Source organism: Crotalus tigris, unplaced genomic scaffold (genome assembly GCF_016545835.1).
Source record: "Crotalus tigris isolate CLP2741 ecotype Arizona unplaced genomic scaffold, ASM1654583v1 scf7180000019068.10715455, whole genome shotgun sequence".
Taxonomy (NCBI): Eukaryota; Metazoa; Chordata; class Lepidosauria; order Squamata; family Viperidae; genus Crotalus; species Crotalus tigris.
This window is the reverse complement of record NW_024097358.1, coordinates 5,014,251-5,040,368: the sequence shown is the minus strand read 5'-3', so window position 1 is coordinate 5,040,368 and position 26,118 is coordinate 5,014,251. Positions and strand designations below refer to the sequence as shown.

The window sequence follows — 26,118 nt, the reverse complement described above, 5'->3', positions numbered from 1 at the left end:
ACCATTTCACAGGGGTCGCCAGACAAGGCTGTCCGCCATTTTTCCCTTTTCTTTGGCCACGCCCCTGGCACCCGGTGATGTATAAGTGGTTGGGGGTCACCACAACATGGGGAACTGTATTATGGGGTCCCGGCATTAGAAAGGTTGAGAACCACTGCCCTAGATATTCACAGACTGAGCCAGAAAGAGTTTAACAATTATATGCAGCATCTGAAGGGAAATAGACAACTATATCTTGTTCATGTTAGGAATTAAGAGGCAAAAGCCTTTTAGCTGACCTCAATATCTGAGCATCCTTCAAAACCTAAAAGGGTGGTGCACTGCATAGGATAACAGACTCCTCTTATCCACCATGCAGTTCTAGAAAATCAATTTCCCAACCAATTACCATAACTCAACCTTAAGGATTATTTTGAAAAACCTGCTATCCACCCCTGGGCACTCAGAATTAACAGGGAGGCATAAGCTGCCCTGCAGATACTAACAGAGGGGCTGGAACTGACAAGAGCATCCCCAATGGAAAGGGCCCAGGGCGTTCTCTGAACAGCTGGTGTTGCTATGGCAACCCACCCACTCTGCCTAGCAGCCAGGTACTTCGGCGCCCCAGCATTAAGGTTCTATTTAGAGAGATAGAGATAAAAAGGGGGGGGGGGAAGGATAGAGCAACCAATCACATAGAGCAACCAATCACAAAAATCTCGGGGTTAAAAAAAAAAAAGGAAAACCGCTGATTTCTGCACGTAAGGAAGAAATAGTTGCGTTTGTTTGTGTGTGTATTTGCACATTTGTCTCAGAAACATTATATAGTTACAGCTAATGGATACAGTTGTATAGACGTATGTTATGTAGATATGTGTGAAGTATTTATATATAGTTAAGTAACTGTATATAACTGTAACTATACAGTTATATAGATGTATGCTAAGTATTTTGTTAAGTATTTGTATCTAAGTATTACCTAAACTTTTTGCTTTAGAGTCAACTCTTTCCCACTTTTAAAACTATTGCAGGAAACCCTCTCCCCGAGATTTTATTGGCACAGGTGACATTGATCGACATTTACCATATTATAAAAGTGACATATTGATATACATACATACATATAAAACAGTGTTAAAGCTATGAGATATAGATGGGAATATGGGAAACCTATACATTTTTAACAAATGGAAAAATAATGAGAGAAGAGCAGCATTGTTGTAAAGTTTGGCAAATGGCTTTAATAGCTAACAAATAATCCCCTTTTTACGAAAGATGATCTGATGGCACAGTATGACCCCTCTTTCCTCTAATGCGAATTTCCTTCGTCTCCCTGATTTTCAAAGGGCAGCTCACTTTTTCCAAATCATTTGGGAATTATTGGGGGGGGGGGAATACAATTTACATAATGAACCCGGAAGTTCACTTTTGACGCTCGGGCGCCGTGGCTACTCTTACTTTCGTATCTCTAGCTTCCTCCGGGCGTTTCTCGCCCGTGCATCGACGGAAGGCCTACTCTCCTGCGAGGTTGAGGCCTGCTGCTCTCGTACTTCACGCTCCCTACGCCCCGGAGGGGATCCCGGCGACTCGGGAGTCCGGTGAAGCCGCCTCGAGGGCCCTTTCCCTGACATCGCCGCCTGGAGGAGCTTCGGCCGGGCTCGCTACGCCTCGGTCAGGCCGGGAGACTTAGCAGCGACGGCGGCGGCTTTCCTGCGGGGTTAGTCCAGCCGCGGCCCTCGAGCGTAGGCGATGAGTTTGGCGGAGGCGCCGGAGGTGGAGGCGGGATGGCCGCCCGGAGCCCTGAACAACCCCGCCTTAGGTAGGTGGACTTGAAACGCGAGGTAGGCCGAAGCCCGCTGGGGGTGATGGGACTTGAAGTCCAAGGAGCCAAGCTCCTCTGTGTGTGTGTGTGTGTGTGTGTGTGTGTGTGTGTATAGTGTGTATATATCTCCTATCTCTATATGTATATACACACAAAATCTTACATATGTGTGTGTTTATGTATGTGTGTATATGTGTGTGCAAGATTTTGTGTATGTGTGTATATATGTGTGTAAAGTTTTGCATGTGTATGTATACACACACATATGTGTGTGTGTGTTTATATATATATATATAGGTTTCGGCAAAACCGTTTATATGTATATGTGTATATGTACACACACACACACACATATACATATACACATAAAAGGTTTTGCCAAATCCCTATATGTATATATAGACACAGACGCTCTTTCTCTCTCTCTCTCTCTCTCTCTCTCACACACACACACACACACTTACATAGCCACCCATCATGTACAGTTTTATACACATACACGAATATATAACATTTATAAAAACATTCACACCTAAATATTTTTCACGTTGTGTATATATTTACATGGGTGTGTATAGTGCTTAATGTAATTAACCTATACAACCTGTAGTTTTGCTTTGGGCAGGGCTCTTTGGCAATCCTTTGGCAAGGAACTCAGCGATCAATGCACAGTAGTTTATGCATGCTAGTAAACACACTTTGTTGCCTCTCTCCAAATTGCTTTGGTTATTAACTTAATTGCAGTATTATCCCCACAACAGTAGGAAATTCCTCTGGGCAATAAATCACTTAAGAAGTAGAAGAAACACGCTGTTAGTTCAGCTTCTTTCTCCATCTGTCCATGTTATTGAGAATTAGTAAGATAAACAGCAAATCCTAAGCACAGGTAGTCCCTGACTTATAACCATTTATTTAGTGACTATTAGGAATTACAGCAGGGCTGAAAAAAGTAACTTATGGCCAGTCTTCACACTTATGGCCCTATTACCCTCTCAGCATTGCCGTGCTTAATGATTGCCTGATTCATTTAACAACTGCTGTGGTTCACTGAAAAAACATAGCAACAAAAAAGCATAAAATCAGGCATAATTCACTTAACAACCACTTTGCTTAGCAATGGGAATTATGATCCCAATTGTGGTTATATGTCCAGAATGACCTGTATCAAAACTAAAACTGCAGTAGTATATGTGGTCCTTCTTGCTAATGAGCTCTGAGCTAAGAATACAGGATAAATAATTATACTATTAGCACTTAATCAAACAGAGTAGCATGCAGTTGTAGATCTTTCATTTTTTAGTATGAAAAATGGTGTTATAGTTCAGTTCTTGTTACTAGCCTCACATCTATGAAACATTTTAAAATGAAGTAAGGTTTCTTGCTACAGAGTTCTCTAACCAGTGAAGTCTCTGTTTATTTAATGATTTTCCATTTAAAGATAACTCATTTTTAAGAGGCACTAATAACATCAGGCTGCCAGTAGGATAACTGGAAATTAAAAACAGTGCAATCATTCTGAGAGTTCTTGGTTCAGAAATTTTCTGTTAACAGTTTTTTTTATCAACCCCTTTGTTTTAGATCTTAATGATAATTCTCCTGATGAAGCCCTAGTAGATGACTTTCCTGTCGTAGATAAGAAAGCTGTGGAGCAATTAACAGAAGGGCTGATTTCACATTATTTGCCTGACCTACAACGATCAAAACTAGCCTTAAAAGAACTCACGTAGGTAACTTTTAAAAAATAGTCTTTTATATATGGTACAAACCCCAGACCCATAGCTTGGTATTAGAATTAATCTTCTTCTTAACTGAGTTTCGTGTTGAAAGATCAAAAATATTTCCATGTTTATTACAGGGATATACAGCACTGTTTGCACTTCTTTGTCTACCATATCAAGCTGAGATGTTTATAGAAGTGGGTGGTATAATTCATTTGGAAAAGCTACTGAATCTCGAGGGAGATAGCATTCAGCATTTCTAAAATGGAAATTTTCATATCAGTACTTTATTTTTCTTAACACTGATTTCAAAATGCATTTTAAATTGTTCTATTCTTTCAGACAGAACCAGGAAGTACTATTAGAAACCATACAACAGGAAATTTCAAAATTTAAAGAATGTAATTCAGTTCTTGATATCAACATGCTGGTAAGTGTGTTTTTGTTAGATTTGACTTAATTGGAAGACTGTGGCTGTTGATCTTCCCATTTCTGCAGAAATACATGAAGTATTTTGTTTATATAACAGTACAATGGTATCTTGTACTAATTGCAAACATCCGGCAATGAGTGTATATGTTTTCATGTACTAAAACGGAAGCCGTTTGATCTTGAATTGATTTAGGCATGTAGAAGCACTCTGACTGTGCATATGGTTCAGGAGATAATAGACTTCGCTTCTAACGATGAAAATTATTATCGATGGATGGAGCTAAGTTCAGTAAATCATGGAAAACACAATATATTGCTCTGAAGGGCTTCAGAAGTAGCTTTTGGTATTCTGTAGCCTTTCAGAGTTCATGAAAAGATTCTATATTTTGTTTTTAGTGAACTCTAGCCTCACTGTACTGACTTTACATTGTAGTATTTTTTTATGGAGATTGATTTAGTTATCAAACATTTATCAAATTTATACACTACCCATCTCACTATCCAAGTGACTCTGAGCAGTTTACAGATAGATACCTCTAACTGCATTAAGCCTTCTTTTAAGGAACTGTACCTAGAATATCTGGATTCTCAGTCATCCAGATCATGGTTGTCCCAAAGGTGCTTTTTCAAGAGGCAACTAGATTTTCTTTGTGGAAAACAAAGAAAGTCCAGTTGCCTCTTGAAAAGCACCTTTGGGTGTACCTAGAATAGTTTTTACGTATATTTTAATATCTTCAAAAAACAAGTTACTGTTTTTTTAAGGTACTCAGATTTGTTTTAGACACACTATAAGTTTCTATTTCCACTAAGTGTTGTCTTCTTTTTAAGTTTTCAGAAGCAAAATACTATCACAATAAATTGGTAAACATTAGGAAAGAGATGTTGATGCTGCACGAGAAGACATCAAAATTGAAAGTGAGTTTTATTTCACTTAGCTAGTGGACAAATGTACATTGTTGATACACATTTTGACTCTTTAGTCTTGCAGATCAAATCAAAAGTCCTATGTTTTCTAAATAACTCCATTCTAAATTATTATTTTCATGCGTGTTTAGTTTTTAAAATGTTGCCATTCCTTCAAATTCAAATTTCATCTTTTAATATCAGGTTTAATTTAATCCATTACCAGCGAAGCCCGTTCTCTGCCTTCAGCAAAATTTCTCGGTAAAATAATTCAGTAATTGCATATGAGGCCTGTCATGGATTAAAGATGTAATCCTATGTATTGTTACATCCACTAATACAAAGTGAAACTTATTTCTCAGTAAATATTCATAAGCTTGGACTGGGGGATATTTGCTTATAAATGATATCTGAGGAAATAGGTTTCTCTTATAAATTCTAGCAAAAAGACGAAAACAAAATACTGGATTGTCACGTGACCTAGCGAACCAGGTCACGAAAATTTTGTAAGGCTCTGTAATTTTTTTTAAAAAACTATTGTTTAGAATTTAGAATTGCAGTTCATGGACATTGTGTACAGTGTTTCCTCTTGAGGAAATCAGCTCTTCTCAGAATAGTGAACCTGGCACAGTTCAGAGGACACAAAGTGTGCATAAATGCAAAAAGTAAAATGCAGATCTACAACAATTTTTCTTTAAGGTTTATAAAAGGGCTTTGAATCTTTTCAACTGTACAATTGGAAAATCAAAATGTGTTTTAAAGATCAGGGAAAGAGACTAGAAAGACCTGTTTGGAAGGACTGGCTATAACCTTGAAACCGATGTACCTTTATAGAATGAAACTAAGCTCTTTTTCAGGATCCCTTTTAATACTATATGAAGAGGAGGAAATAAAAGCTAAGAGACCTGTGAAAAACAATAGCAGAATAGTGAGGACAGTGAGGACAATCAGCCAGTGGAACAGCTTACCCCCCAGAGATCGTGGGCGCTCCATCACTGGAAATTTTTAAGAAGAGACTGGACATTCACCTGTCTGAGAGGCTATAGGTTCTCCTGCCTGAGCAGGGGGCTGGACTAGAAGACCTCCAAGGTCCCTTCCAGCTCTATTCTACTCTAATATCAAAGCTGTGATATCCTCCCGTATAACCCTTTGGCTTTCTGATGCTTCCTTCTTTCAGAGAAGAGCACTCAAACTCCAGCAGAAACGACAGAAGGACGAACTAGAGCGAGAACAGCAGCGGGAGAAGGAGCTGGAAAGAGAAAAACAATTAACTGCCAAACCAGCAAAAAGGACATGAAAGCCCAACACGTTTTGACTTGTTGTGCTAATTATAACCACCTTTGGACTTTCTGGGGATACAATGACCTCCTTGCACTCTTCTGTTCTGTTTTGCCAAGGAAAGTATTACTACAGTCTTTACGTTTCTATCTTGCCGTTAAGCAAGGAGCTAGGAACGGAAAGTGTACTACATTAGCTACTCTTAACCCCTTTTTGATTAATGCTTTGCTAATATTGCTGGGTCAGGTTATGTTTTGAAGAAATAGGATACTCTGTGGTAGGGTGTCCAACTTCGGCCACTTTAAGGCCTGTGGACTTCAACTCCCAGAATTCCCCAGCCAGCATGGCTGGCTGAGGAATCCTGGGAATTGAAGTCCACAAGTCTTTAAAGTGGCCAAGATTGGAATCTCCTTCTCTGCGGCATTAATTGCAACATCTCACAAGGCCTCCATTGGTGTGCACCTGTCCCAAACCCAGATGTGTTCCTTAATGGTTAACTCTACCTCATTAAACGTACTCTACAGCACACTTCAGGGTGGTTATCACCCATCTATCCATATCCCCTTGCTGAGGGAGGAAGCTTTGCAACTGCAGGGAGCACGGGCAGAAATCCTTATGGCAGCCTTCTGAGTTCAGATTCTCCAAAGACAGGCAAGTAGAATATCTTAGCTAGGACCTCATTGCTTCTATAGGATCTTGCTGGGTTAAGAAATGATGGGACAACAGAAGAAACATCCATTCAGAAACGGTGTAAGGTAGAGGCATGTCTTGCCCAACATCTAATTTCAGGAAATAAACACATTCTTGGGAAATGCCAGGAAGTTCGCGCCCATCAGTTCGATTCAACTTTGAAGGAGACATTTGGTAACAAGCAGCATTAGAATTCTGGATGTGCAGCCTCAATATCAAACACACAGGTAGCACGACAAGAAAAGAACAGTGTCAACACTGGATTGCCCAGTTGAATGCTGGTGGCAGTCTGAAGGCTCCCTCTTGTGTTCTCAGCAGTTGTTGCTTTTATGTCAGTCGCCACAAATATTTCTCGGTTTAAAATCCAGTCTGTTTTGGTGACTGTAATTTGGGGGTCCATCAAGCATGATCTGTAATACTGTAGCCAGGCAACAAAATGCGTGATTAAAAAAAGTCTGCTTGCCTCTGGGGAGAAATTGGTGTGATTGTATTATTCTCAACCAGCAAACAGAACTGAGATGTAGGAAGAAAGAAAGAAAGAAAGAAAGAAAGAAAGAAAGAAAGAAAGAAAGAAAGAAAGAAAGAAAGAAAGAAAGAAGAAAAATAGAGAAAGAAAAAGAAAGAAAAACAAAAGAAAAATAGAGAAAGAAAGGGAAAAAAGGAAAGAAAGAAAGAAGAAAAAGAAGAGGGGTAGGTCAGCGTTTCTCAACCTCGGCAATTTTATGACGTATGGACTTTAACTTTCATACATTTTAAAGTTGCTACGGATAAGAAACAGAGGTATAGAGACATTGTAATAAACCTAGCATCAAACTCATTTTTATAATCAATTATAAATACAATTAGATTATGTGGTTTGATTAAAATAGAAGATCAGCAAACGATAATACAACAAAAGCCGAGTTTTATGTTTTATGTGAGTTTTATGTTATCCTACACAATGGAGATCCTTCCTTCACTGGGGTTTAAAAGCATGATTCACGGACTCAGGTCTCAGCTCAACTTCCCTGTTGGTGTTTTCAGCTATGTTTCCACCCCTGCTTTGTCGTCATTTTAATGGTGGACTCCCTCTACACAACCATGTTGGGAAATTGAATCAACATCTTCAGAACACTAGGCTGTTTGATAGTTAAAGGAACAAGAAAACCATGTCTGGGCACAGAAGGTGTCTGGGAGCCTTCAGATCAGTCACTGGTTTGGAAATAGACTTGAGCAGGTCCTGGCAAAACCCTTTTACAAATCTTGCCAAAGACTTCGGTGCTCATAATTGTGTGAACCCTTGGAACAACTCCTAGTGTCAAGCAGCTCTAAGTATAAAAGCATTCATGGTCGCAGCCAGATCTGTTCCGGCTATGTCTGTTTATATCCTACTTTTTCTCGCTATCAAATGCCGCAACAAAGATCTTTATCTTTCCTGTTTATGGGGACATTACTGCTCAAGAGTGATACGTTGTTATCGGTCTGTAACAGGCGCTCACAGTTCCTTTCCATAAGTTTTGGGAGTTTCCTCAAACTCCTCTCCATGTCTCCAGAATCAACCACAACCTACTTTTGGTGTCAAATCTACAAATAGCAACTAGTTTGATGCCGGATGCAGATACTATAAGGAGAAAAATTACAACTGCCTTCCTCCTGCCCGCAAGAATGTCAAGTAACTGGAAGAGTTTCTGAGGCAGCTTGTCAGGGATCAGGAGTTGAGTTGTGCTTTGATGCGGATGCAGATACTGTAAGGAGAAAAATTACAACTGCCTTCCTCCTGCCCGCAAGAATGTCAAGTCGGAAGAGTTTCTGAGGCAGCTTGTCAGGGATCAGGAGTTGTGCCATCATGTTCAGCGTGGTAATGTTTGCCATTGAGGTTTTAGAGCAGAGGTCCTCAACCTTGGCAACTTTAAGACTTGTGGACTTCAACTCCCAGAATTCCCCAGCCAACTGGGACTTGAAGTCCACAAGTCTTAAAGTCGCCAAGGTTGAGGACCCCTGTTTTAGAGCGTCCACGTGCAATAGCTGGGAGGATGTTGGATCAGCATCAGGGAAGGCCACGTTGAAGTCCACCTTCCACCATGAAAGGCCTTAGGGTGAATTTAGGTCAATCCCCCTTTTTCAGCACAAGGTGAGAAAGGATGGCGATTGTGCGGGGGGGGGGGGGAGACAGGCAAGAAGACCCGTAGGTATAACTTCTGGAGCTCCTGGAGCATGCAGCCTAGGCAATTCTAGCCAGCACATCTGGAGGGCTCTGAATTGGAGGAAGAATAACCTACCAGGAACAGATGTTCCCAAAGCCCCTTTCTTCCAAGCCTCTGGAGTGGACTCCAACCCCCCCCCCCCCATCTCCAGCCAACACTTCTAAAAAAAACCCCAAGCGCTCCAGACTGTCGGCAGCCGTCAAGGATTGCAGGATATGCTGGGGCGGGGGGCGCAAAACTTGGCAAGGCGAAAGCACTTAACGAGGAAAGCCGCTTGACCTCGCGGCCGCGCAGGCTTTGCGGAGCAGCGCAATCCCGAGTCGGGCAGGTAAGAAAAAAGGTGCCGGGGGTTCAAACACCTGATTTCCATCCCACCCCCGCCCACCAGACAATGCACCCCCTCCCCTCCCCAAGGTTTAAAGCCAGCCGCAGACGCGCGGGGCGATTGCAGCCGAGGCGCTGCAGTTCCAGAACTTGGCACGAAAAAGAGCGAGCGCTCTGCGTGCGCTCCGGAACCCTCGGCTTGCCAGCTCCGCGCCTGACCTCCGGTTGCTCTCTTCCTGCTCCGCGGCTCCTCCCCGACCCGAGGCAGCGGCTGAAAGGAGCGGCTTTTATTTGTCTCCAGCGGTGGCCTCTCCCCGGGCGGGACGGGGGGGCGTAGCGGGTCTTGCGCAACCGGGCAGCGGCTGGGGCGCAGAGCAACAGGCGGGCGCAGCGCTTTGGGCGAAGCTCTTCCTGGCAGGTGAGTGCGCGTGGCCTTCGTTTCGGAGGAGGTTCAGGTTCGGGCGCAGAGGTCCTTCCCCGCACCCCGAATTTCCTTGACTGCCTTAGATTGGGTGCCCATCATCCTGGGGATAAGTGGTCCAAGCAGCCGGGACCAGCCCCGCTTCCCTCCTTGTCAAAACTTCGCCGAGTTCCGCGGTCGTTGCAGGAAAAAGGCTGCGCAATTTGCACCCGGCTAGAGTTGAATCTGAGCTAGGGATCGGAATTTTGTTTTCTGCTGTCAGTCGCAAGCTCCATTTCCTGTCCCTGAGCTTGCGCAGACTAATCTACCGGGGGTTATAGCAGTTGAGGGATCTTGGTTTACTTCCTAACCAAGTTTATGGAAAAGCGAAGAGACTCTTTTATTCAAGGGAGGTGGTCCAGTGGGACATTTATTCGGGGTGGGGGTGAGGGTGTATCTCCCCAGACAGACTTTCCAGCCTCACCTTTCTGCGGACTGTGTCTCAATTTAAAACTCGCCCTCCCTTGTGAAATGTAACATGGATGGATTGATGTCAGAAACTTGTCAGATTCAGTTTAAAGGCCTGCTTAATCCAGCAAAGAGTTGCTATGAGGCGCATCTGAAAGTTCCATAAGTTGAATGAGGAAAAAGTTGGGGTTTCTCTTGGATCGGCCTCCGATGGTGATATTTGATGGTAGACTGCTCCTGCACATGAAAGCTTCACAGATCCAAGGGTCACAAGTCACATGTTGCTTATTGAAACCTCTCCAGTTAACAGCCTGAATATACCGATAGTCCTCAACTACGATCACAATTGGGATTGGAATTTCCATCCCTCGTTAACTGAGTCGTCCCCAACTTTAGGACCATTTTTTTGCCTCAGTTGTTAAGCAAATCACTGCAGTTGTTAATTGAATCTGACTTCCCCATTGATTTTGCGTGTCATAAGCCGGCTTGGAAGATGGCAAAGGGTGATCATGTGACCTTGGGACGCAGCAACCTTCATTTATCAGATGGTTTCCTTTTTAAGCGGACGCTTTAAAATCTCATACCGAATAGGAAGGATAGGAAAGGCTCAAGGGAAGAACAGAAAGCACAATCTGAATAGGAAAGGAAATTGGGGCAGGGAGAGGAGAAACAGTCTGGTCTCCAAAATTTGCAAAGAGACAAGGCTGAAGTCCACTTTTTGATTGGAATTTAGCCGCCAAATATTTGAATTCAGGGGCCACTTGCTTCAGAGTTGTGCATCACAGGCTTCCTGCAAGAAATTGGCATTTAGAATGTGTGTGTGAGAGAGAGATACAAGCAGAGAGAAAGGGTCAATAGCCTAGTTCTGCTTTGGCTTTTGGCCATTTTACTATGGCCTGTAGCAAGCCTCGGCCTGCTTAACTTTGGTTTGGATAAAGTCCTTTGTGATGAAGGAGGCTTTGGGGCCGTTTAATATTCCCCGAGCAAACACCCTTGCTACCGAGACGGGTTTGATTTGCTTTCCAGGCCATGTTTAGCTGAAGTTTGGCATCTCACGGCCATCATTTTTCTAACTTTAAACAAGTCAGAGCTACCTCTCTATGGGAATTTTCTACATTTCACAACTTGCTTGACAAAGTTAACTGTCTGTTCTACAGTGGTATTTATGGCTGGTTGCATCACAAACCTCGGGGGCCTCTCTTAACTTTTATTCCGGTTTCAGGAGAGTCAAATCTCCACCCTGGTAGGCAGGGCCCCCAAGCGGGCAAATAAATCAATCCCGAAAAAAATGTGTGATCAGCAAAAGCGGGTAATGTGCGTAGGTTACCTTAAATTAAAATGTCATTGTAGGGAAAGACACATGGTGCAAGCTGCCAGAACCAAGGAGATTCAAGAGATGATTTGCTATGGATCCTTTATGCCTAGAGAATGCTATCAGTGGGGCTCTGAAGCCAGATAGCTTTAGGGTGTGGGCTCTCTTCTGGAAAAGCTCCCCTCCCCATTTATAACCCTACCTCTCCCAAAGGTGCCTTTTCAAGAGACAACTGGACTTTGTTTCTTCTCTGAAGACGTTTCGCTTCTCATCCAAGAAGCTTCTTCAGCTCTGACTGGATGGTGGGGAACGGAAGGATTTATACTCCTTGCAGACAGCTGGTCATTTGTCTTTTTTTAGAGCAGTGGTTCTCAACCTGTGGGTCAGGACCCCATTTGGGGTCGAACGACCATTTCACGGGGGTCGCCAAACAACGCAGTCTGCCATTTTTTTCCCCCTTTTCCTTAGCTGTGCTACTCCCTTTTATTCTATTGGCTTTGAAAGCCAATAGAATAGACTCTCTTTCAAAAGCCAATAGGAATTGTCCAGGCTGTCTCTGCCCTGCTGAGCCCACCAAAAGTCCCACTCTGCAAACGGTGCTGCACCAGTTGAGTGGTCCTCGACTTACGACGGGTTGAGTAGTCCTTGACTTACCACCGGTTGGGGGTCGCAACATTAAAAAGGTTGAGAACCACTGTTTTAGAGGGTCGTTGAGACCACTTGGAGGTTTGTCTGTGTCCTCAGGGTCACCTGAGTGGTGCAAACGGGTGTGCTGAAAGCAATTCCAAGAAGGCTCTCACCTGTTTGCATCACTCAGGTGACCTTGAGAACACAGGTAAACCTCCAAGTGGCCTCAACGGCTCTCTAAAAGAAGGCAACTGACCAGCTGTCTGCAAGGAGTATAAATCCTTCTGTTCCCCACCATCCGGTCAGAACTGAAGAAGCTTCTTGTTTCTCAATGTGTTGACCCATTATGTTGCGTGGACTGTGAGGAGAAGTTAGATCTTTGCTAGGTGCTATTTTTTCCATTGGAAGGATATGGCTGTTTAATCATTAAGCCATAGTCCTTCATCAAGTGGAAAGGTGATGCTTTCCATCGCAATCTTGATAACCCAAAAGCTATTTACAAGGCAGGAGTGGTGATCTGGAGTGAACAGGGCTGGCATACAGATATCGGTGGCCACCGTTCAGTTGGCGCACAGGTTGTCCTTCTTTGTCTTCAAGACTAGGACAAGGTTGCATAAAACCCACCCTTGGTCTTCAAGCAGTATATGGGGGTCATAAGGAGGATAGCCTTGGAGGCTGCTCATTTACTCTGCAAGAGGCAGACCTTTGCCACTATAAATAAAGGAGTGAATATTTGCTTTCTGGGTTGAAAGATACAGCAAGAAAACGTATTTATTCTACCCTGCTAGGTCACAATGTACCTCACCAAGTGCAAGGTGTGAAAACTGGAAGACTGTCCCCTTTGCAGGGCTTTAATCTCCATAATTGTGCATTATGAAATCCATATGTGTCTGTGGCTACACATACATGGAGAGAAAGAGAGAAGACATCAGCCTAACTTGCTTCACAGGCTGTTGGGGGGGGGGGAAGGAGGAAGAAGGAACATGGTGTAGGTTCGCTGCCTTGAGTTACTTATAAAGCAATAAAGGTGGGATAAAAATCTAATAAATAAATTTACATTAATTTATATTTATGTCCCACCTTTCCTCTATGGGGGTCCTAGTTCACTTCAAACCAATAATCTTGCATTTGGGTAGAAGGGAAAAAAAACTGACATCGGGACTTTCCATAGGCGAGCACAGACTTGAACTTTTGACTTCCCTATGAATTATCTTACATCTGCTAATTCTAATAAGAGCCGAGGTGGCGCAGCAGTTAGAGTGCAGTACTGCAGGCCACTTTAGCTGACTGTGTTCAGCAGGTCAGCGGTTCAAATCTCACTGGCTCAAGGTTGACTTAGCCTTCCATCCTTCCGGGGTAGGTAAAATGAGGACCCAGATTGTTGGGGGCAATGTAAATATATATATATACATTGCTTACTGGTGTACACCACTTAGAGAGTGCTTGCACTTAAAGCGGTATATAAGTCTCATAAATAAATAAATAATAACTCTCTGGATTTATCTCCTCCTACTCCTTGTCCATACATTATTCTTGCCAGCAACAGGGAAGTGATTTTTCTCCTGGAATGTGTATGTGTTTAATCTTCAGCCTATAAGATTAAACTTTCTAATTTCTACTTTCTAATTCTCGAGTGGTCTCCCAGTCAAGCCTTACTAGTCAGATCCGATTCTGCTTAGCTTCCAAGCAAAGACAAGATTATCCAGGCCCTCTTACCAGCTGAGACTTTCTAGGTGTGTTAAAACCAAAACCAAAAGAACTCTAGATGTCCTGTTTGGAAACTGATTGCCAGGATTTTAATCTTGCCCTCAGAAGGCAAAGATTTTCAGAAGTTGCCTCTTTCCCAGGAAGGGAAATTGATCAATCTTCCTTAAGCTGGAACTCTGCAGTCCAGTTCATAAATTAGTTTGAAATGTATCACCCCCCATTACAAAACTCCAGCCGTTGCCAACTTGCAGGAGTTGCTTTTCACCTCTCCTAACTTAGTTTTCTTCCTAAATTAGCTTCCCTTCCCACTTCTTTGACCAGCTGTTGAGGGGTTAAAAGAAATTAAGCTGAATGTGTGGGAGGAAAAAATATTTCTGAGTGTCATAATATACTTGGTTGCATACCATTCCCTTCTTCTGCACTTGGGGGGAATGGAAAAAGCTTTACAAAATTGGAATTGCCCTCTTATAATTGCTCTGCCTAGGCTTCAGCCTCTGTTGGGAGGGTAATCTAGCAAACTGTGTTTCTTAAAAAGAAATTGTGACATGGATCAGATCTGCAAGACAAAGATGCTTCAGTGTTTGTTGTCAGAATTAGCAATCGGTTTAGCTTTACTCCCAAGCTGACCTCACATGGATTCTGTCAAGGGTCATGGAGCTGTCGAGCCAGCATCCGTTTTAAAAACCTTGCCAGCTGTTTAAACACCAGTACAAGCCATATGGATATTTTTTATTAGCCAACAGTGAAATCATTGTACACACCACACAGTCACGTTTTGGGGACGGAGGAGTCCATTTTAAATAGCAGTCAATTTAACTGGGAGAGCTTGAACTCTCAATAGAAAGTTCAGTTATCAGTTGATGTCCTTAGTGTCTCAATATTTAAAAAAATCCATTTGCGTCAGTTAAAATTAGCATAAGTTTCAGGGAGTAAAAAAAAGTGAAAAGGTTAAAATTGAGCATGGACAACAGTTGAGAGTAGAATTAAAAAAAATTAAAGCATCTTTCATAGGACAAAACACTGCTGAATTTGACATAGTGCAGAATCTGCATGAGGCTCATAAATCACATCTTGCAAGACAATCAATTACCCATCTAAAAAAAAATGTAAGAACATTTGTATTTTGCCAAAAGCAGCAAACATACACCATATTCTTTTATAACGTTCTTTTATGTTTGCTCAAAACATAAAAACGGCCTTCCCAGACCAGATTAATGTTGTTTCTGAGCTATGACATGCAGATGGAACAAAAGTAATTTCTTACGTGTCAAAAGAAGGTTTTTATCATTTTTTAAATAGCATATCGAGTATCGGAATAGCATAGTAAAATTTCTGAGTGCTGCCTCTCATATAAAAACTGCCTTTTCCATCTGGATTTAAACTGCTATAATTGTCAGAGGAAGATCAATTAAAAACAACGACAGCAATGACCAAGTCACACTTTGGAGCCAAAGTATTGCTATCACATTTTGAACGTTAGACCAAATCTTTGAGGACCTTCTTTCAGATTCTTTATTCAGATACTTATAAAGCATTTTAGTAGAATAAGATAATGAAGATGACATTTGGGAAAAAAAATCACCTTTTTGATATTCCACCTCTTTCTCTAGAATTTCACAAGTTGATGCTCACCAAAGATGGCTACTGTTGGGTTGATGTCTTCCTGCATGTGTGCCCGTTCCCTGGTACCTTTACTTAGGTTGGGGATCCCCAAAACATGCTCGTCCCAGTTACACACGACAGCTGCGTCTGCTTCAAAAGATTACTACGAGGTGCTGGTGCTTGGTGGAGGCTCCGGGGGGATCACGATGAGTGCCCGGATGAAACGGAAAGTGGGAGCGGATAACGTGGCTGTGGTGGAACCCCAGGAGGTAAATGCTGAATTCTGAAATGCTGGAATTTGGAGGCGTTGTGCAAAATACATAAAGGAGAATATTTGTAGTTCAGGGTTGAAACGAGGGGTCCTTGGTACTCTCTGAGCTTGGTTGTTTTCTTGCAGATGTTTCATTACCCAAACTAGGTAGCATCATCAGTGCTAGAAGGTAGAGGAGGAGGAGGAGGGGGGGGGGAGAGCTGTGGGGTCCTTGGTGCTCTCTGAGCTTGCTTGTTTTCTTGCAGACGTTTCATTATCCAAACTAGCTAACATCATCAATGCTAGTCACTAGCAATATATAAAGTATAGTATTCCAAATCCTTCAGAGTGGAACAGTCATGTTCTCTTTATATCTTTATGTTCTCTTTATATCTGGATTTTTTGCTTATAGCTTAGCATAATGTTTTAATCTACTGGTTCTTTCTCTAGGTCAGTTTTCTTCAATCTGTGCCTTCCAGATGTGCTGAAATTATAACTCTTGAAATTTCTAGTCCAGGCAGGAAATATGATTTGAGGATTTGTGGGACTTTAGCTAGTTTAATCATATGGCCCCATTGATTGTATTTTTGTAATTGTTTTGAGCTCTGGAAAATAGGTATTTTCTACTGTATTAAGCCTAAAAGGTGAAATGTAGCTCTATTTAAATAAAATCAGCCAACAAGAGATAAATTACTTAACTAAATTAAATTAATGAAAACATTCCCCCATATCTGTACATGTAACTATATCTGGGAAAACTTCTTTCCAGATCTGTACAACTAAAATGGACTTAGAACTTTATTTGTTGACCAATAATAAAACACACTTTTTAAGACATCTAAAAAGCAGTTTGTGAGATGTTATTTTCATGGACAAGGGTAATGACCCACTAGGTGTAGTATACCGTTGGACACACCTAATGTAATAATATGGGCGTGAATGGATATAATATCAAAGTACTTTTATAGCATCCTTGAAGCTTCTCCGTTCTGGATCCATGATGGCATAAAACAATAGATTATAATTTTTACCACTGATGAACAGAATGCTCATGAGTATCACTTAATTTGCTCCTGCATGTATCTGTGACCAGTGTGCATTTTTGGTAAGCCTCAACAGTTGCATCCATTGATTGTTTAAGTCATACAAACCAGGAATCTGGAACTTGACAACTATCTGGGTTTGTTAGCTGTGTCCCTTGGCAGGACAAACCAGCAAGAACGATTGGGGGTTTGATCAGTCATTAACCAAAAATCTGATTTGCTGTTTTTTAAGTCAGTGAATTAGCAGGCATTTAATTTAAGCAGGGTCAGCCAATCAAAACGATTCATAGTAGTGCTACCCATCGTGCTAAGAAGTTGCTTGGTTTCATTTCGTATGTTGTAATGAAACCCAGGCATTTTGTTTTGTCAATCTGTTTACAGTTTAAGCATATTGCAGGAGTCTAACTAATTATGATTTATTCATAAAGCAGTTAAGAAAACAATCTTGAGCAAAACCAATTGGTCTTTAAAAAAACCCACATAGTTTGTAGAAGCCATTGGTAGAAAAATCAGGTGAAGGTCACTCATTTAAATAAGCATTATAAAGCAGTGGTTCTCAATCCTTTCTTCACCATTGACCCCTTTTAAATACCTTTTGTGGCCATGCACCATGGCCACGGACCCCCAAGACTTAACTCAAGATTTAAATCATAACATTTCTTCAAGCCTTTATGGACCCCCTGTGACATTATGGACCCCCAGGGATCTGTGGACCACAGGTGGAGGACATCTGTTCCAAAGGATTTTCCTCCCTTTGGCAGCCTTTTCCCAACACAGAAGTGTCCAGATATGTTGAATTTCTGTCTCTCAAAATTCTCACTTAGTATAATCAAGGGAATTTCTTGAATCTGGTTGACCAGATACTCTCTAGAAGTATCAGCGGTCTGATTTCATACGTTCATTTCTATTCTTCTGCTCTGCTGGCAACTTTTATCCCCCAATTATTTCTTTCAGAAACACTATTATCAGCCCCTCTGGACTTTAGTTGGAGCTGGGGCAAAGCAGCTGGCCACTTCAGGACGTTCAACAGCAAGTGTCATTCCTTCGGGGGTAAAGTGGATCCAATCCAAGGTGGAAAAGTTGGATCCTGACAACAACTGTGTCTATCTGGGGAACAACCAAAAGGTAGGCAGCCCATTTAAACTTGCAGATTTATCTTATCTGCATAAACCAGGGGTAGGCAACCTTGACTCTTTTATGATTCGTGGACTTCAACTCCCAGAATTCCCAAGCCAGCCATGCTGAGGGGAAAGGGAGAAATTTCCATGCTGAGCCATGCTGGTTCAGGAATTCTGGGAGTTGAAATCCACGAGTCATAAAAGAGCCAAGGTTGCCTACCCCTGGCATAAACCATTGACAGAGCTTGAATACACAAGATTTAGCCTTTGCTTCAAATAGGCTACTCATCTATATGAGTAATATTTAATACCTAAGTTGAATTATTTCTGCCATCTCTTATCAATGTTTATTTGAACTTCTAAAAAAACCTATCTGATGTGAGTTACTTATTTTTGCATTATTCTTGCCTGTAATACAGGCGAAACATTTGTTAAGTGAGGTTTGTCCCATTTTATGACCTTTCTTGCCACAGCCGTTAAGTGAATCACTGCAGTTGTTAAGTCAGGGACACAGTTGTTAAGGGAATCTGACTTCCCCATGGACTTTGCTTGTCCAAAGGTCGCAAGCAAATGTATGACCCCAGGACACTGCATCGGTCATAAATCTGAGTCAGTGGCCAGGTGTATGAATTTTGATCACGTGACTGTGGGGATGCTGCAACGGCCATAAGTATGAAAAACGGTCGTAAGTCACTTTTTCCAGTGCCTTTGTAACTTTGAACGGTCACTAAATGAATAAACGTATGAAATGTTGTAAGTCGAGGACTGCCTGTATTCCATGCATATAGGAGAGACTGCGCTTCCAGGTTTTGAGAAAAAACAGTCTGTTGTATAAATCCTTGGTTCCTGTTTAAGATATTCTTTTCTTTCTTTTACAGGTATCTTACAAGTATTTGATTGTTGCTCTCGGACTGCAGCTGAATTTTGAAAAGGTATTTTATTTAAGATCCGGTGGGGTAAATGGCTCTGTTAGCATTTTCTTGGCAGTTTTCTCTGTTAGGAAGCAAGGCTCGGTGACTCGCGTGCTCCTTGTATGGAAGTCCCCACGTTCTGAGCAGGACGGGAGAAATAGCATTGCGTCTTTCCCACAAGGAAGCCCTCGATGGAAATTGTGCAACTGAGGTTGCGCAACCCATACAAGAGATAAATCCAGTGGAAGAAACCCATGAGAGACCTCTAGTGCTTTATCAGGAAATTGAATGCATCCAGGGACACCTAACCATTCTTCTTCGTCTTGTGCCGTATCCGTTATCGGACGTTGGCGATCCTGTTTGTATCAGCAGCCGCACGAAAAAGTGCTGCTGAGTTTTGTCCAAACCAGTCCCTTAGATTTTGAAGCCACGATGTTCTTCTTCTGCCTGGACCTCATTTGCCTTCCATCTTTCCCTGGAGGATTAAATGGAGTATGCCGTGTTTTTGTGGGTGTCCGAAATATTCTAATTTTCGTTTTTTAATTGTTTTGATGATTTCCCTTGGCTTTCCCAGGCGGCTGATCACCTCCTCATTTCTGATCTTGTCAACCCAGCTTATTATACGTAACAGCCGCCTGTCAATCCACATTTCAAATGCTTCTAGTCTCTTCAGGTGGCCTTTTGTCAGAGACCAACTCTCTACTCCATAGAGCAGGATAGAAAAAAATATAACACCTAACCATGTTAATGGAAAATGAGCTTGTTTGAATGGTGGACACACAAAGGGAACACAAAGAGAATCACTAATTGGGGATTTGAGGACGCTGTGTGAGTATAGTATTTTTTTCCCTTAAGGATGCTAGGTTATAATTCAGCAACTGGAAATGAGTTTATTTATCTTTATTCTGGGTTCATCTATTAAAATAAAGAAGATAGATAAAGAAGATGGATGAAGGAGATGAAACCCATAGGCGAACTTTTTGAATTCATGTATTTATCCAAACCATGCTTCCTCTAAGTTGGAATACATGAAAGCTAAGGGAACTTCTTAATCTCTCTTTGCCATGCATCTCTCCTGTTAATTCAACCAACGGTTTACAGTAGATATAAGTCAGTGCCAGTTTTACCCTTTATATTATCCAGTGGAGATGTGATGATTTAATCTGAGTATTTTGCAAATATTTTACACATTCAGGATAATATTCACAAATCAAGTTCAATGTGAATGGAGTATCTCTGGGATATGAACTTGGCTCTAGGGAAGTCTGAGCAGATGTATGACCCCACCACAATATGCTAAACTTTAAGTTGAGCTTATTCTGGATGTAGTAGGTTGTGTGAGGTCTGCTGTTGTGGTTGGTAGATGATGTATATGTTGTGTGAACGGAATCCATTATTCCATAAAGCACCGCTAAAGGAACCATGGCTTAGCATGTTTAATCCAGTGAAATACTATACTGCTGATTTTATCTCATTACAGATCAAAGGCTTGCCTGAGGGGTTTAAATTTCCTAAAATTGGTTCCAATTATTCCATTCACACAGTGGAGAAAACATGGAAAGCTCTGCAGGATTTCCAGGAAGGAAATGCCATTTTCACCTTTCCAAATACTCCAGTGAAATGCGCAGGGGCGCCACAAAAGATCATGTACCTGACAGAGGCGTACTTGAGAAAGGTATGTACCAGCCACTGCCAACTAATGTTGTTGCCTAAACAGGTAACAAAAACGTAATCCCAAAGACCAAGGCTATTGAAAATGCACTTATTCTAGTTTAAACTGCGAGAATATAAGCGTAAGGTTATGGGTAGTTTTCGAATGCTCCTCCAATTGGAAAAAAATACAAGCAATTTTGATTAGCAATTAGGACCCAACTAGTTAAATCAGCATAAATTTGCACATAGGGCTAAAAGTATAGTATTAGTTAAGCATATCCAATGTATTGATGCAGACGTCAAATTGAGACATTTGGATTCAGTTTAGTTTTGTATGTATCATGAATCCCATTACTGCAAGTGTAAACTCTGTTTTATTAGGCGCCGTTCACCCGATAGGTTGGGTGAATCATTTACTGTGGTTTCTTCAAAAACCGTTAGCTTAAATCATTTTGGGCAGACTATATAAACCCAGTTATGGATGATAAGAAATAAGGACTTTGCAGGGAGCTGGTCTAGGAGATCTCCAGCCCTTTGAGTCTATGATTATTTGACTGATCAAATATAAAAGTACAGATAAGAACAAGAATTGTGAATTCAGGGATTTTCAAGAAGGCATCACTTTTTCTTCTCATTTTTCCCTAGACTGGAAAACGGTCCAAAGCCAAGATCATATTCAACACTTCCCTCGGAGTGATATTTGGTGTTAAGAAGTATGCTGATGCTCTACTAGAGATTATCAAAGAAAGAGATATCGCCGTGAATTACAGATGGAACCTTGTGGAAGTCCGAGCAGATAAGCAGGAAGCTGTCTTTGAAAACCTGGACAAAGCTGGGGAAACGCAAGTTTATCGGGTGAGCAAATGGAATTTTTCAGGGGTTTCTAGATAAATTTTTTTGACTAGTAATTTCTTGTTTATGGTTGCTTGTCTCTTTAGAAGTGGCAGGGGAAAAACAACAACAGGTGGATGGAGAATAGGATGGGCCTTTCCGAAACATACCCACGCAGCACTATCCGTCCTTATGATATGGAAGTTAGAGGCAGCAAGATTACGGGTAGTTCTTGGTGGATAGTTTTAATTCAATGCAGCCATTAGATTGGGGGTCCCCAACCCCCGGTCTGTGGACTGGCATCAGTCCGTGGCATGCCAAAAATCAGTCCTCCACACAAGCAAAGCCCCATCCATGGGATGCAGACAGTACATGAAACCACGCCCCCTCCGGTCCGCGGAAAAACCTCTCCACGGAACCGGCCCCTGGTGCCCAAAAGACTGGGGACCTCTGCATTAGATGAAATTGTCAACGCTGCAAATACTGTATATTCTTGCTTTGACAATATGCAGAACTGTCTGGTATTTTTAGAGTTATTGCAGAGCATAAGAGAGAGGAAGGAAACCTTTGCCCTTCACACTAATTGGATAAGGTGATATATGACAGCCAATTTAGGGAGGGAACATGCTGATAATTTAACTGCTCAGAGGAAGAGAACTTAGATCTTAGCATAGCCTTCGTTATGCCTGTGCCGACATTTTGAAGCAATAAAAGACTTCTAGGGAAATCAATGCCTGGAAGTTCTTTGAAGTGTTTCATTAGTCGGAACCATAACAGAAACATCACACGACTTCACCACTTAGCAATAGCAGTTTCAGCTGTTAGTTCAAAGGCATCACTCTTCTCCTTTCCTGCCCCGCTCACCTCTTTTAACGTCCCCGCGCTCTTCCTCTCATTTTTGCTCTTTTCTTCAAGTTGCTACTTTGCCGTCCCCAACTGACCTTCGCCATCTTTTTTCCTTCCATTGCTGACCACGCCTGGTCCTGTACAAGGCAGCTGCTGGCTGCATATAGCAGCGGTTCTCAACCTGTGGGTCGGGACCCCATTTGGGGTTGAACGATCATTTCACGGGGGTCGCCAAACAACGCAGTCTGCCATTTTTTCCCCCCTTTTCCTTAGCTGTGCTACTCCCTTTTATTCTATTGGCTTTTGAAAGCCAATAGAATAGACTCTCTTGAATAGAGTCTAATTCTATTGGCTTTCAAAAGCCAATAGGAATTGTCCAGGCTGTCTCTGCCCTGCTGAGCCCACCAAAAGTCCCATTCTGCAAACAGTGCTGCACCAATTGAGTAATCCTCGACTTACGACCGGTTGGGGCTCGCGGCATTAAAAAGGTTGAGAACCACTGGCGTATAGCCTTCTCTAAAAGCCGTGGTGACCTAGTGGTTAGAATGCAGTATTGCAGGCTAATTCACTGTTCACTGCCAGGAGTTCGATCCTGACCGGCTCAAGGTTGACTCAGCCTTCCATCCTTCTGAGGTCAATAAAATGAGGACCCAGATTGTTGGGGGCATTAGGCCAACTCTGTAAACCGCTTAGAGGGGGCTGTAAAGCACTGTGAAGCAGTACATAAGTCTAAGTGCTATTGCTATTGTTTCTGCGGTTAGGGTGCCAAGTGCCCTAATTGATCACCTAAAGACCTGAAGAAATGGCTGTTAAGCAACGATTACCCATAAGCTGTTATAGAAGAAAGGGCCAAACCTGGAAGTTCTCCACTTTAGTTTTCTCAGTTTCTTACAGTCAAGGAACCCTCATCTCAGTTGGGGAATTTGGCGACTGTCCAACCTGAGATTGCAAATCAGTCTCATTGGTGAGGAGTCCTGTGCTTGGTGACTTTCCTGCAGACATTTCATGACCAAATTAGGTAAGAACTTCAGGCACTGTTGACGTTACCTAGTTGGGTCATGAAACGTCTGCAAGAAAACCACCATGCTTGGAGAGCACCAAAGACCTCTCAGTTCAACCCTGGGCTACAAATATTCTCTTCTATTGGAATCTCTCTTTTTTTTTTTTTAACTCTGCTCCAGTATGAAATGCTTCACGTCACTCCTCCCATGGGTCCCCCTGACGTACTGCTAAACAGTCCAGTTTCAGACGTCGCTGGCTGGGTGGATGTAAACAAGGAGACACTGCAACATGTGAAGTACCCCAATGTTTTTGGGATTGGAGACTGCACCAACCTCCCTACCTCCAAGACTGCTGCAGCTATAGGTGAGATTAATTTTTAGGCACTGTATTTTGCATTTTGGTCTCCTTGACGCAAGGCCAAAAACCAGTTTTATATGTTGAATCGAATCTTGTTTGTCCGAGAGTATTTGACCAATTCGATCAGCAGAGAGGTCCCCAATAGGATTCAATATAAGAGAGTTTTCTATGGAATAGGGGAGAAAAAGAGAGGGCCTCAAAGCCTATGTCAGGTCACTAAAGTCACCAATTCATATAAATGGCTGTTATTATGCTTATCCACAATTTGGCTGCTACTGGGACCATTCCCAGCATGATCCTAAAAATCTCCTACCTGCCACCGAGTTTAAGAGTTAAACTACCTTTAAAAAGTTGTAACTCTATTCTCCTTTCAGCAGAAATATGGGTCAAAATAAAACATTTGATTATCTTCCACAGCTGGCCAGTGTGGTGTACTTGATAAAACAATTTCATGTATCATGAAGGGCAAAACTCCCACTAAGAAGGTAACTATTCCTGAAAAGGAACAATCTATTTGCTTCTCATTGGAACAATGGGTTTTTTATTATTTGGGGGAAATATTCGTATTTGCAATGCAACGTGATCATTTTTTAAACTCATCTAGAAGGCTCCTTGGATTGAAGTTTTATATACATCTCCAAACAGTACCAGTAAAGCTGGTAGTGAAACAATGGCTTCTAATTTTGGCAACTGGATTCATCCAATGACAGTGAATTCTGAGATTAAAGCGAAAAAGAATTTCTTCACACAGTACATTAAACTCCGCAATCCGTTAAATTTAACAAGGGCTACCAGTTTGAATGACTTTAAAAGGGGATTAAGACAAATTCATGGAGCATGAAGTTCTTACAGCATAATATGCAAGACACCGTTGTTTTTCCTGTCCTAAAAGGCATATATATTTTTGATGTTTTGTAGTATGACGGATATACTTCCTGTCCTTTGATAACCAACTACAACCGAGCAATCCTGGCTGAGTTTGATTACAACGCTCAGCCTTTAGAAACATTTCCCTTTGATCAAAGCAAAGAGAGACTGATAAGTTTTCATCTGAAGGCTAATATGATGCCCTATCTGTACTGGTATGGACTTCTGAAGTAAGTATTCTAGTGTACCGCAGTTCATACTATGTATGAGTTAAGGGGAACTGACTCCCAGGAAGACAGTTAATTATCTATTAATTGCATAGAAAGGTAGGCTTAATTTGAGCAGTGCCATTTATTTTTTAAAAAATCTGAATGGTAAAGAAAATATGAATTAGATTGAGCTGTAAACTCTGTCTGTCTGTCTGTCTATCTCTACCTACCTACCTACCTGTCTGTCTATCTATCTAGCTACATTCATCTATCCACTCACTCATCCATTCGTTATCTATCTATCTATCTATCTATCTATCTATCTATCTATCTTGCCAAAGCAAACTTGAATTATTAATGTCATATCTCTTCCTGTGTGCCAATTTTAACTTTAGCCACTTCCTGCAGGAGTGTACCCTAGTTTTTTATACATAAATATCAACTGAATCTCCAGAGGTTATTGTCTTAGCCTGTTCCACCAAACTAGCTTGTAGTACTTCTTTACTTTAGTGTAGGAAAAAAAAATATCACATTTTAACGGTTAATTTCCACGCAACGCCTGCTTCCTTTGTTTCCGTTATAAAGAGCAGCAATGTTTACTCTTGACTTAGTGCTACATGTAATTTCAGGAAATATTTAACAAGTCTACTTCTGTGAAGGTGTAAGTCCTTTTTTCCCTTCCTTTCTCACAGGGGATATTGGGGTGGTCCAGGTCTAGTGAGGAAAATATTTCACCTTGGGTTGAAGTAATCGTTGGATCCATCTTCTGCCAACTTCAAATCATGTAAACACTTTTTTAAAAAAAGCATCCAGAGATTCTCCACCGAAATTAATAAAATAACTTCTCTGTAGGAATCAACCTCCAGAGTCCTCTGCACCTTAAAACACAGGTACAGTTTTTCCTTATTTCTGCACTTAACAAGTAGCGAAGTACTGCCTGGCAAGCACAGCCAGCAGCTGTTATTTTTAGCAATGCCAGGTTGACAGAATTAGCTTCTGTTTCGGTTAACTGCCGCTGTGGCTGTGTAACCTAAAATGACCCTTATTAACTCATCTCACCTCGTTCATGAACTTTACATGGCTTTTTTTTTTTTAAATCCATTGACCGAATGTTTTAAGTGCGAACTGTTTTTTCACTGACACATCAAGAACCCCTTGCTTTGTTTTTAAACAGAAGGAATGGATCTCTTGATCACTAAAGAGAAAACACTCTGACCTGTTCCATTTGAATACCACAATGCTTATTCTGTTGTGAGCATGAATAGGAGGATTTGCATGACTAAATTAGCTTTCCATGTTGTTTTAAGTCAAGGTTTCCTATGCAAGACCTTTTTCGGCTACCGTGTCCCTGCTCAATTATAGCACTGTTTCTCAATGGTTGGTGAAGTGTCCTAGCTTGGTAGACAGTTAAGAACTTTGCAAAGAGAAGGGGCAGCTTCAGTATCCAACAGAATAGCTGTGAAAAAGTCAGGTAGCTGGAGACCTCAAAAAAAAAAACAAAACCCTCTTTTCCTGACTTGGCACCTGTCAAAGGAACCTACCTATTCATGTGAATAAAAAGATGCCTGTCCTGATATAAAGCAGCT

General features: G+C 41.7%; 2 protein-coding genes across 4 annotated transcripts; both read left to right on the top strand.

Annotated features, from left to right (window-relative positions):
• Positions 1-1,449: 1,449 nt before the first annotated feature.
• BLOC1S6 (biogenesis of lysosomal organelles complex 1 subunit 6) lies at positions 1,450-7,719 on the top strand. The gene is made up of 5 exons (XM_039358960.1): positions 1,450-1,798; positions 3,380-3,524; positions 3,862-3,949; positions 4,780-4,866; positions 6,032-7,719. Exons 1-5 carry the CDS (start codon positions 1,729-1,731, stop codon positions 6,149-6,151), a joined length of 510 nt encoding a protein of 169 aa, XP_039214894.1. The 5' UTR covers positions 1,450-1,728; the 3' UTR covers positions 6,152-7,719.
• SQOR (sulfide quinone oxidoreductase) lies at positions 4,846-25,417 on the top strand. 3 transcript variants are annotated; one of them, XM_039358953.1, is made up of 10 exons: positions 4,846-4,866; positions 15,454-15,714; positions 17,693-17,863; positions 18,735-18,788; positions 20,248-20,442; positions 21,066-21,275; positions 23,279-23,462; positions 23,874-23,941; positions 24,375-24,553; positions 25,225-25,417. In XM_039358953.1, the coding sequence occupies exons 2-10, from the start codon at positions 15,481-15,483 to the stop codon at positions 25,280-25,282; spliced, it is 1,353 nt and encodes a 450-aa protein (XP_039214887.1). In that variant the 5' UTR covers positions 4,846-4,866; positions 15,454-15,480; the 3' UTR covers positions 25,283-25,417. The 3 variants fall into 3 exon arrangements, with proteins under 3 accessions (XP_039214887.1, XP_039214886.1, XP_039214885.1); XM_039358952.1 differs by lacking the exon at positions 4,846-4,866 and adding an exon at positions 9,188-9,333; XM_039358951.1 differs by lacking the exon at positions 4,846-4,866 and adding an exon at positions 9,580-9,747.
• Positions 25,418-26,118: the final 701 nt, after the last annotated feature.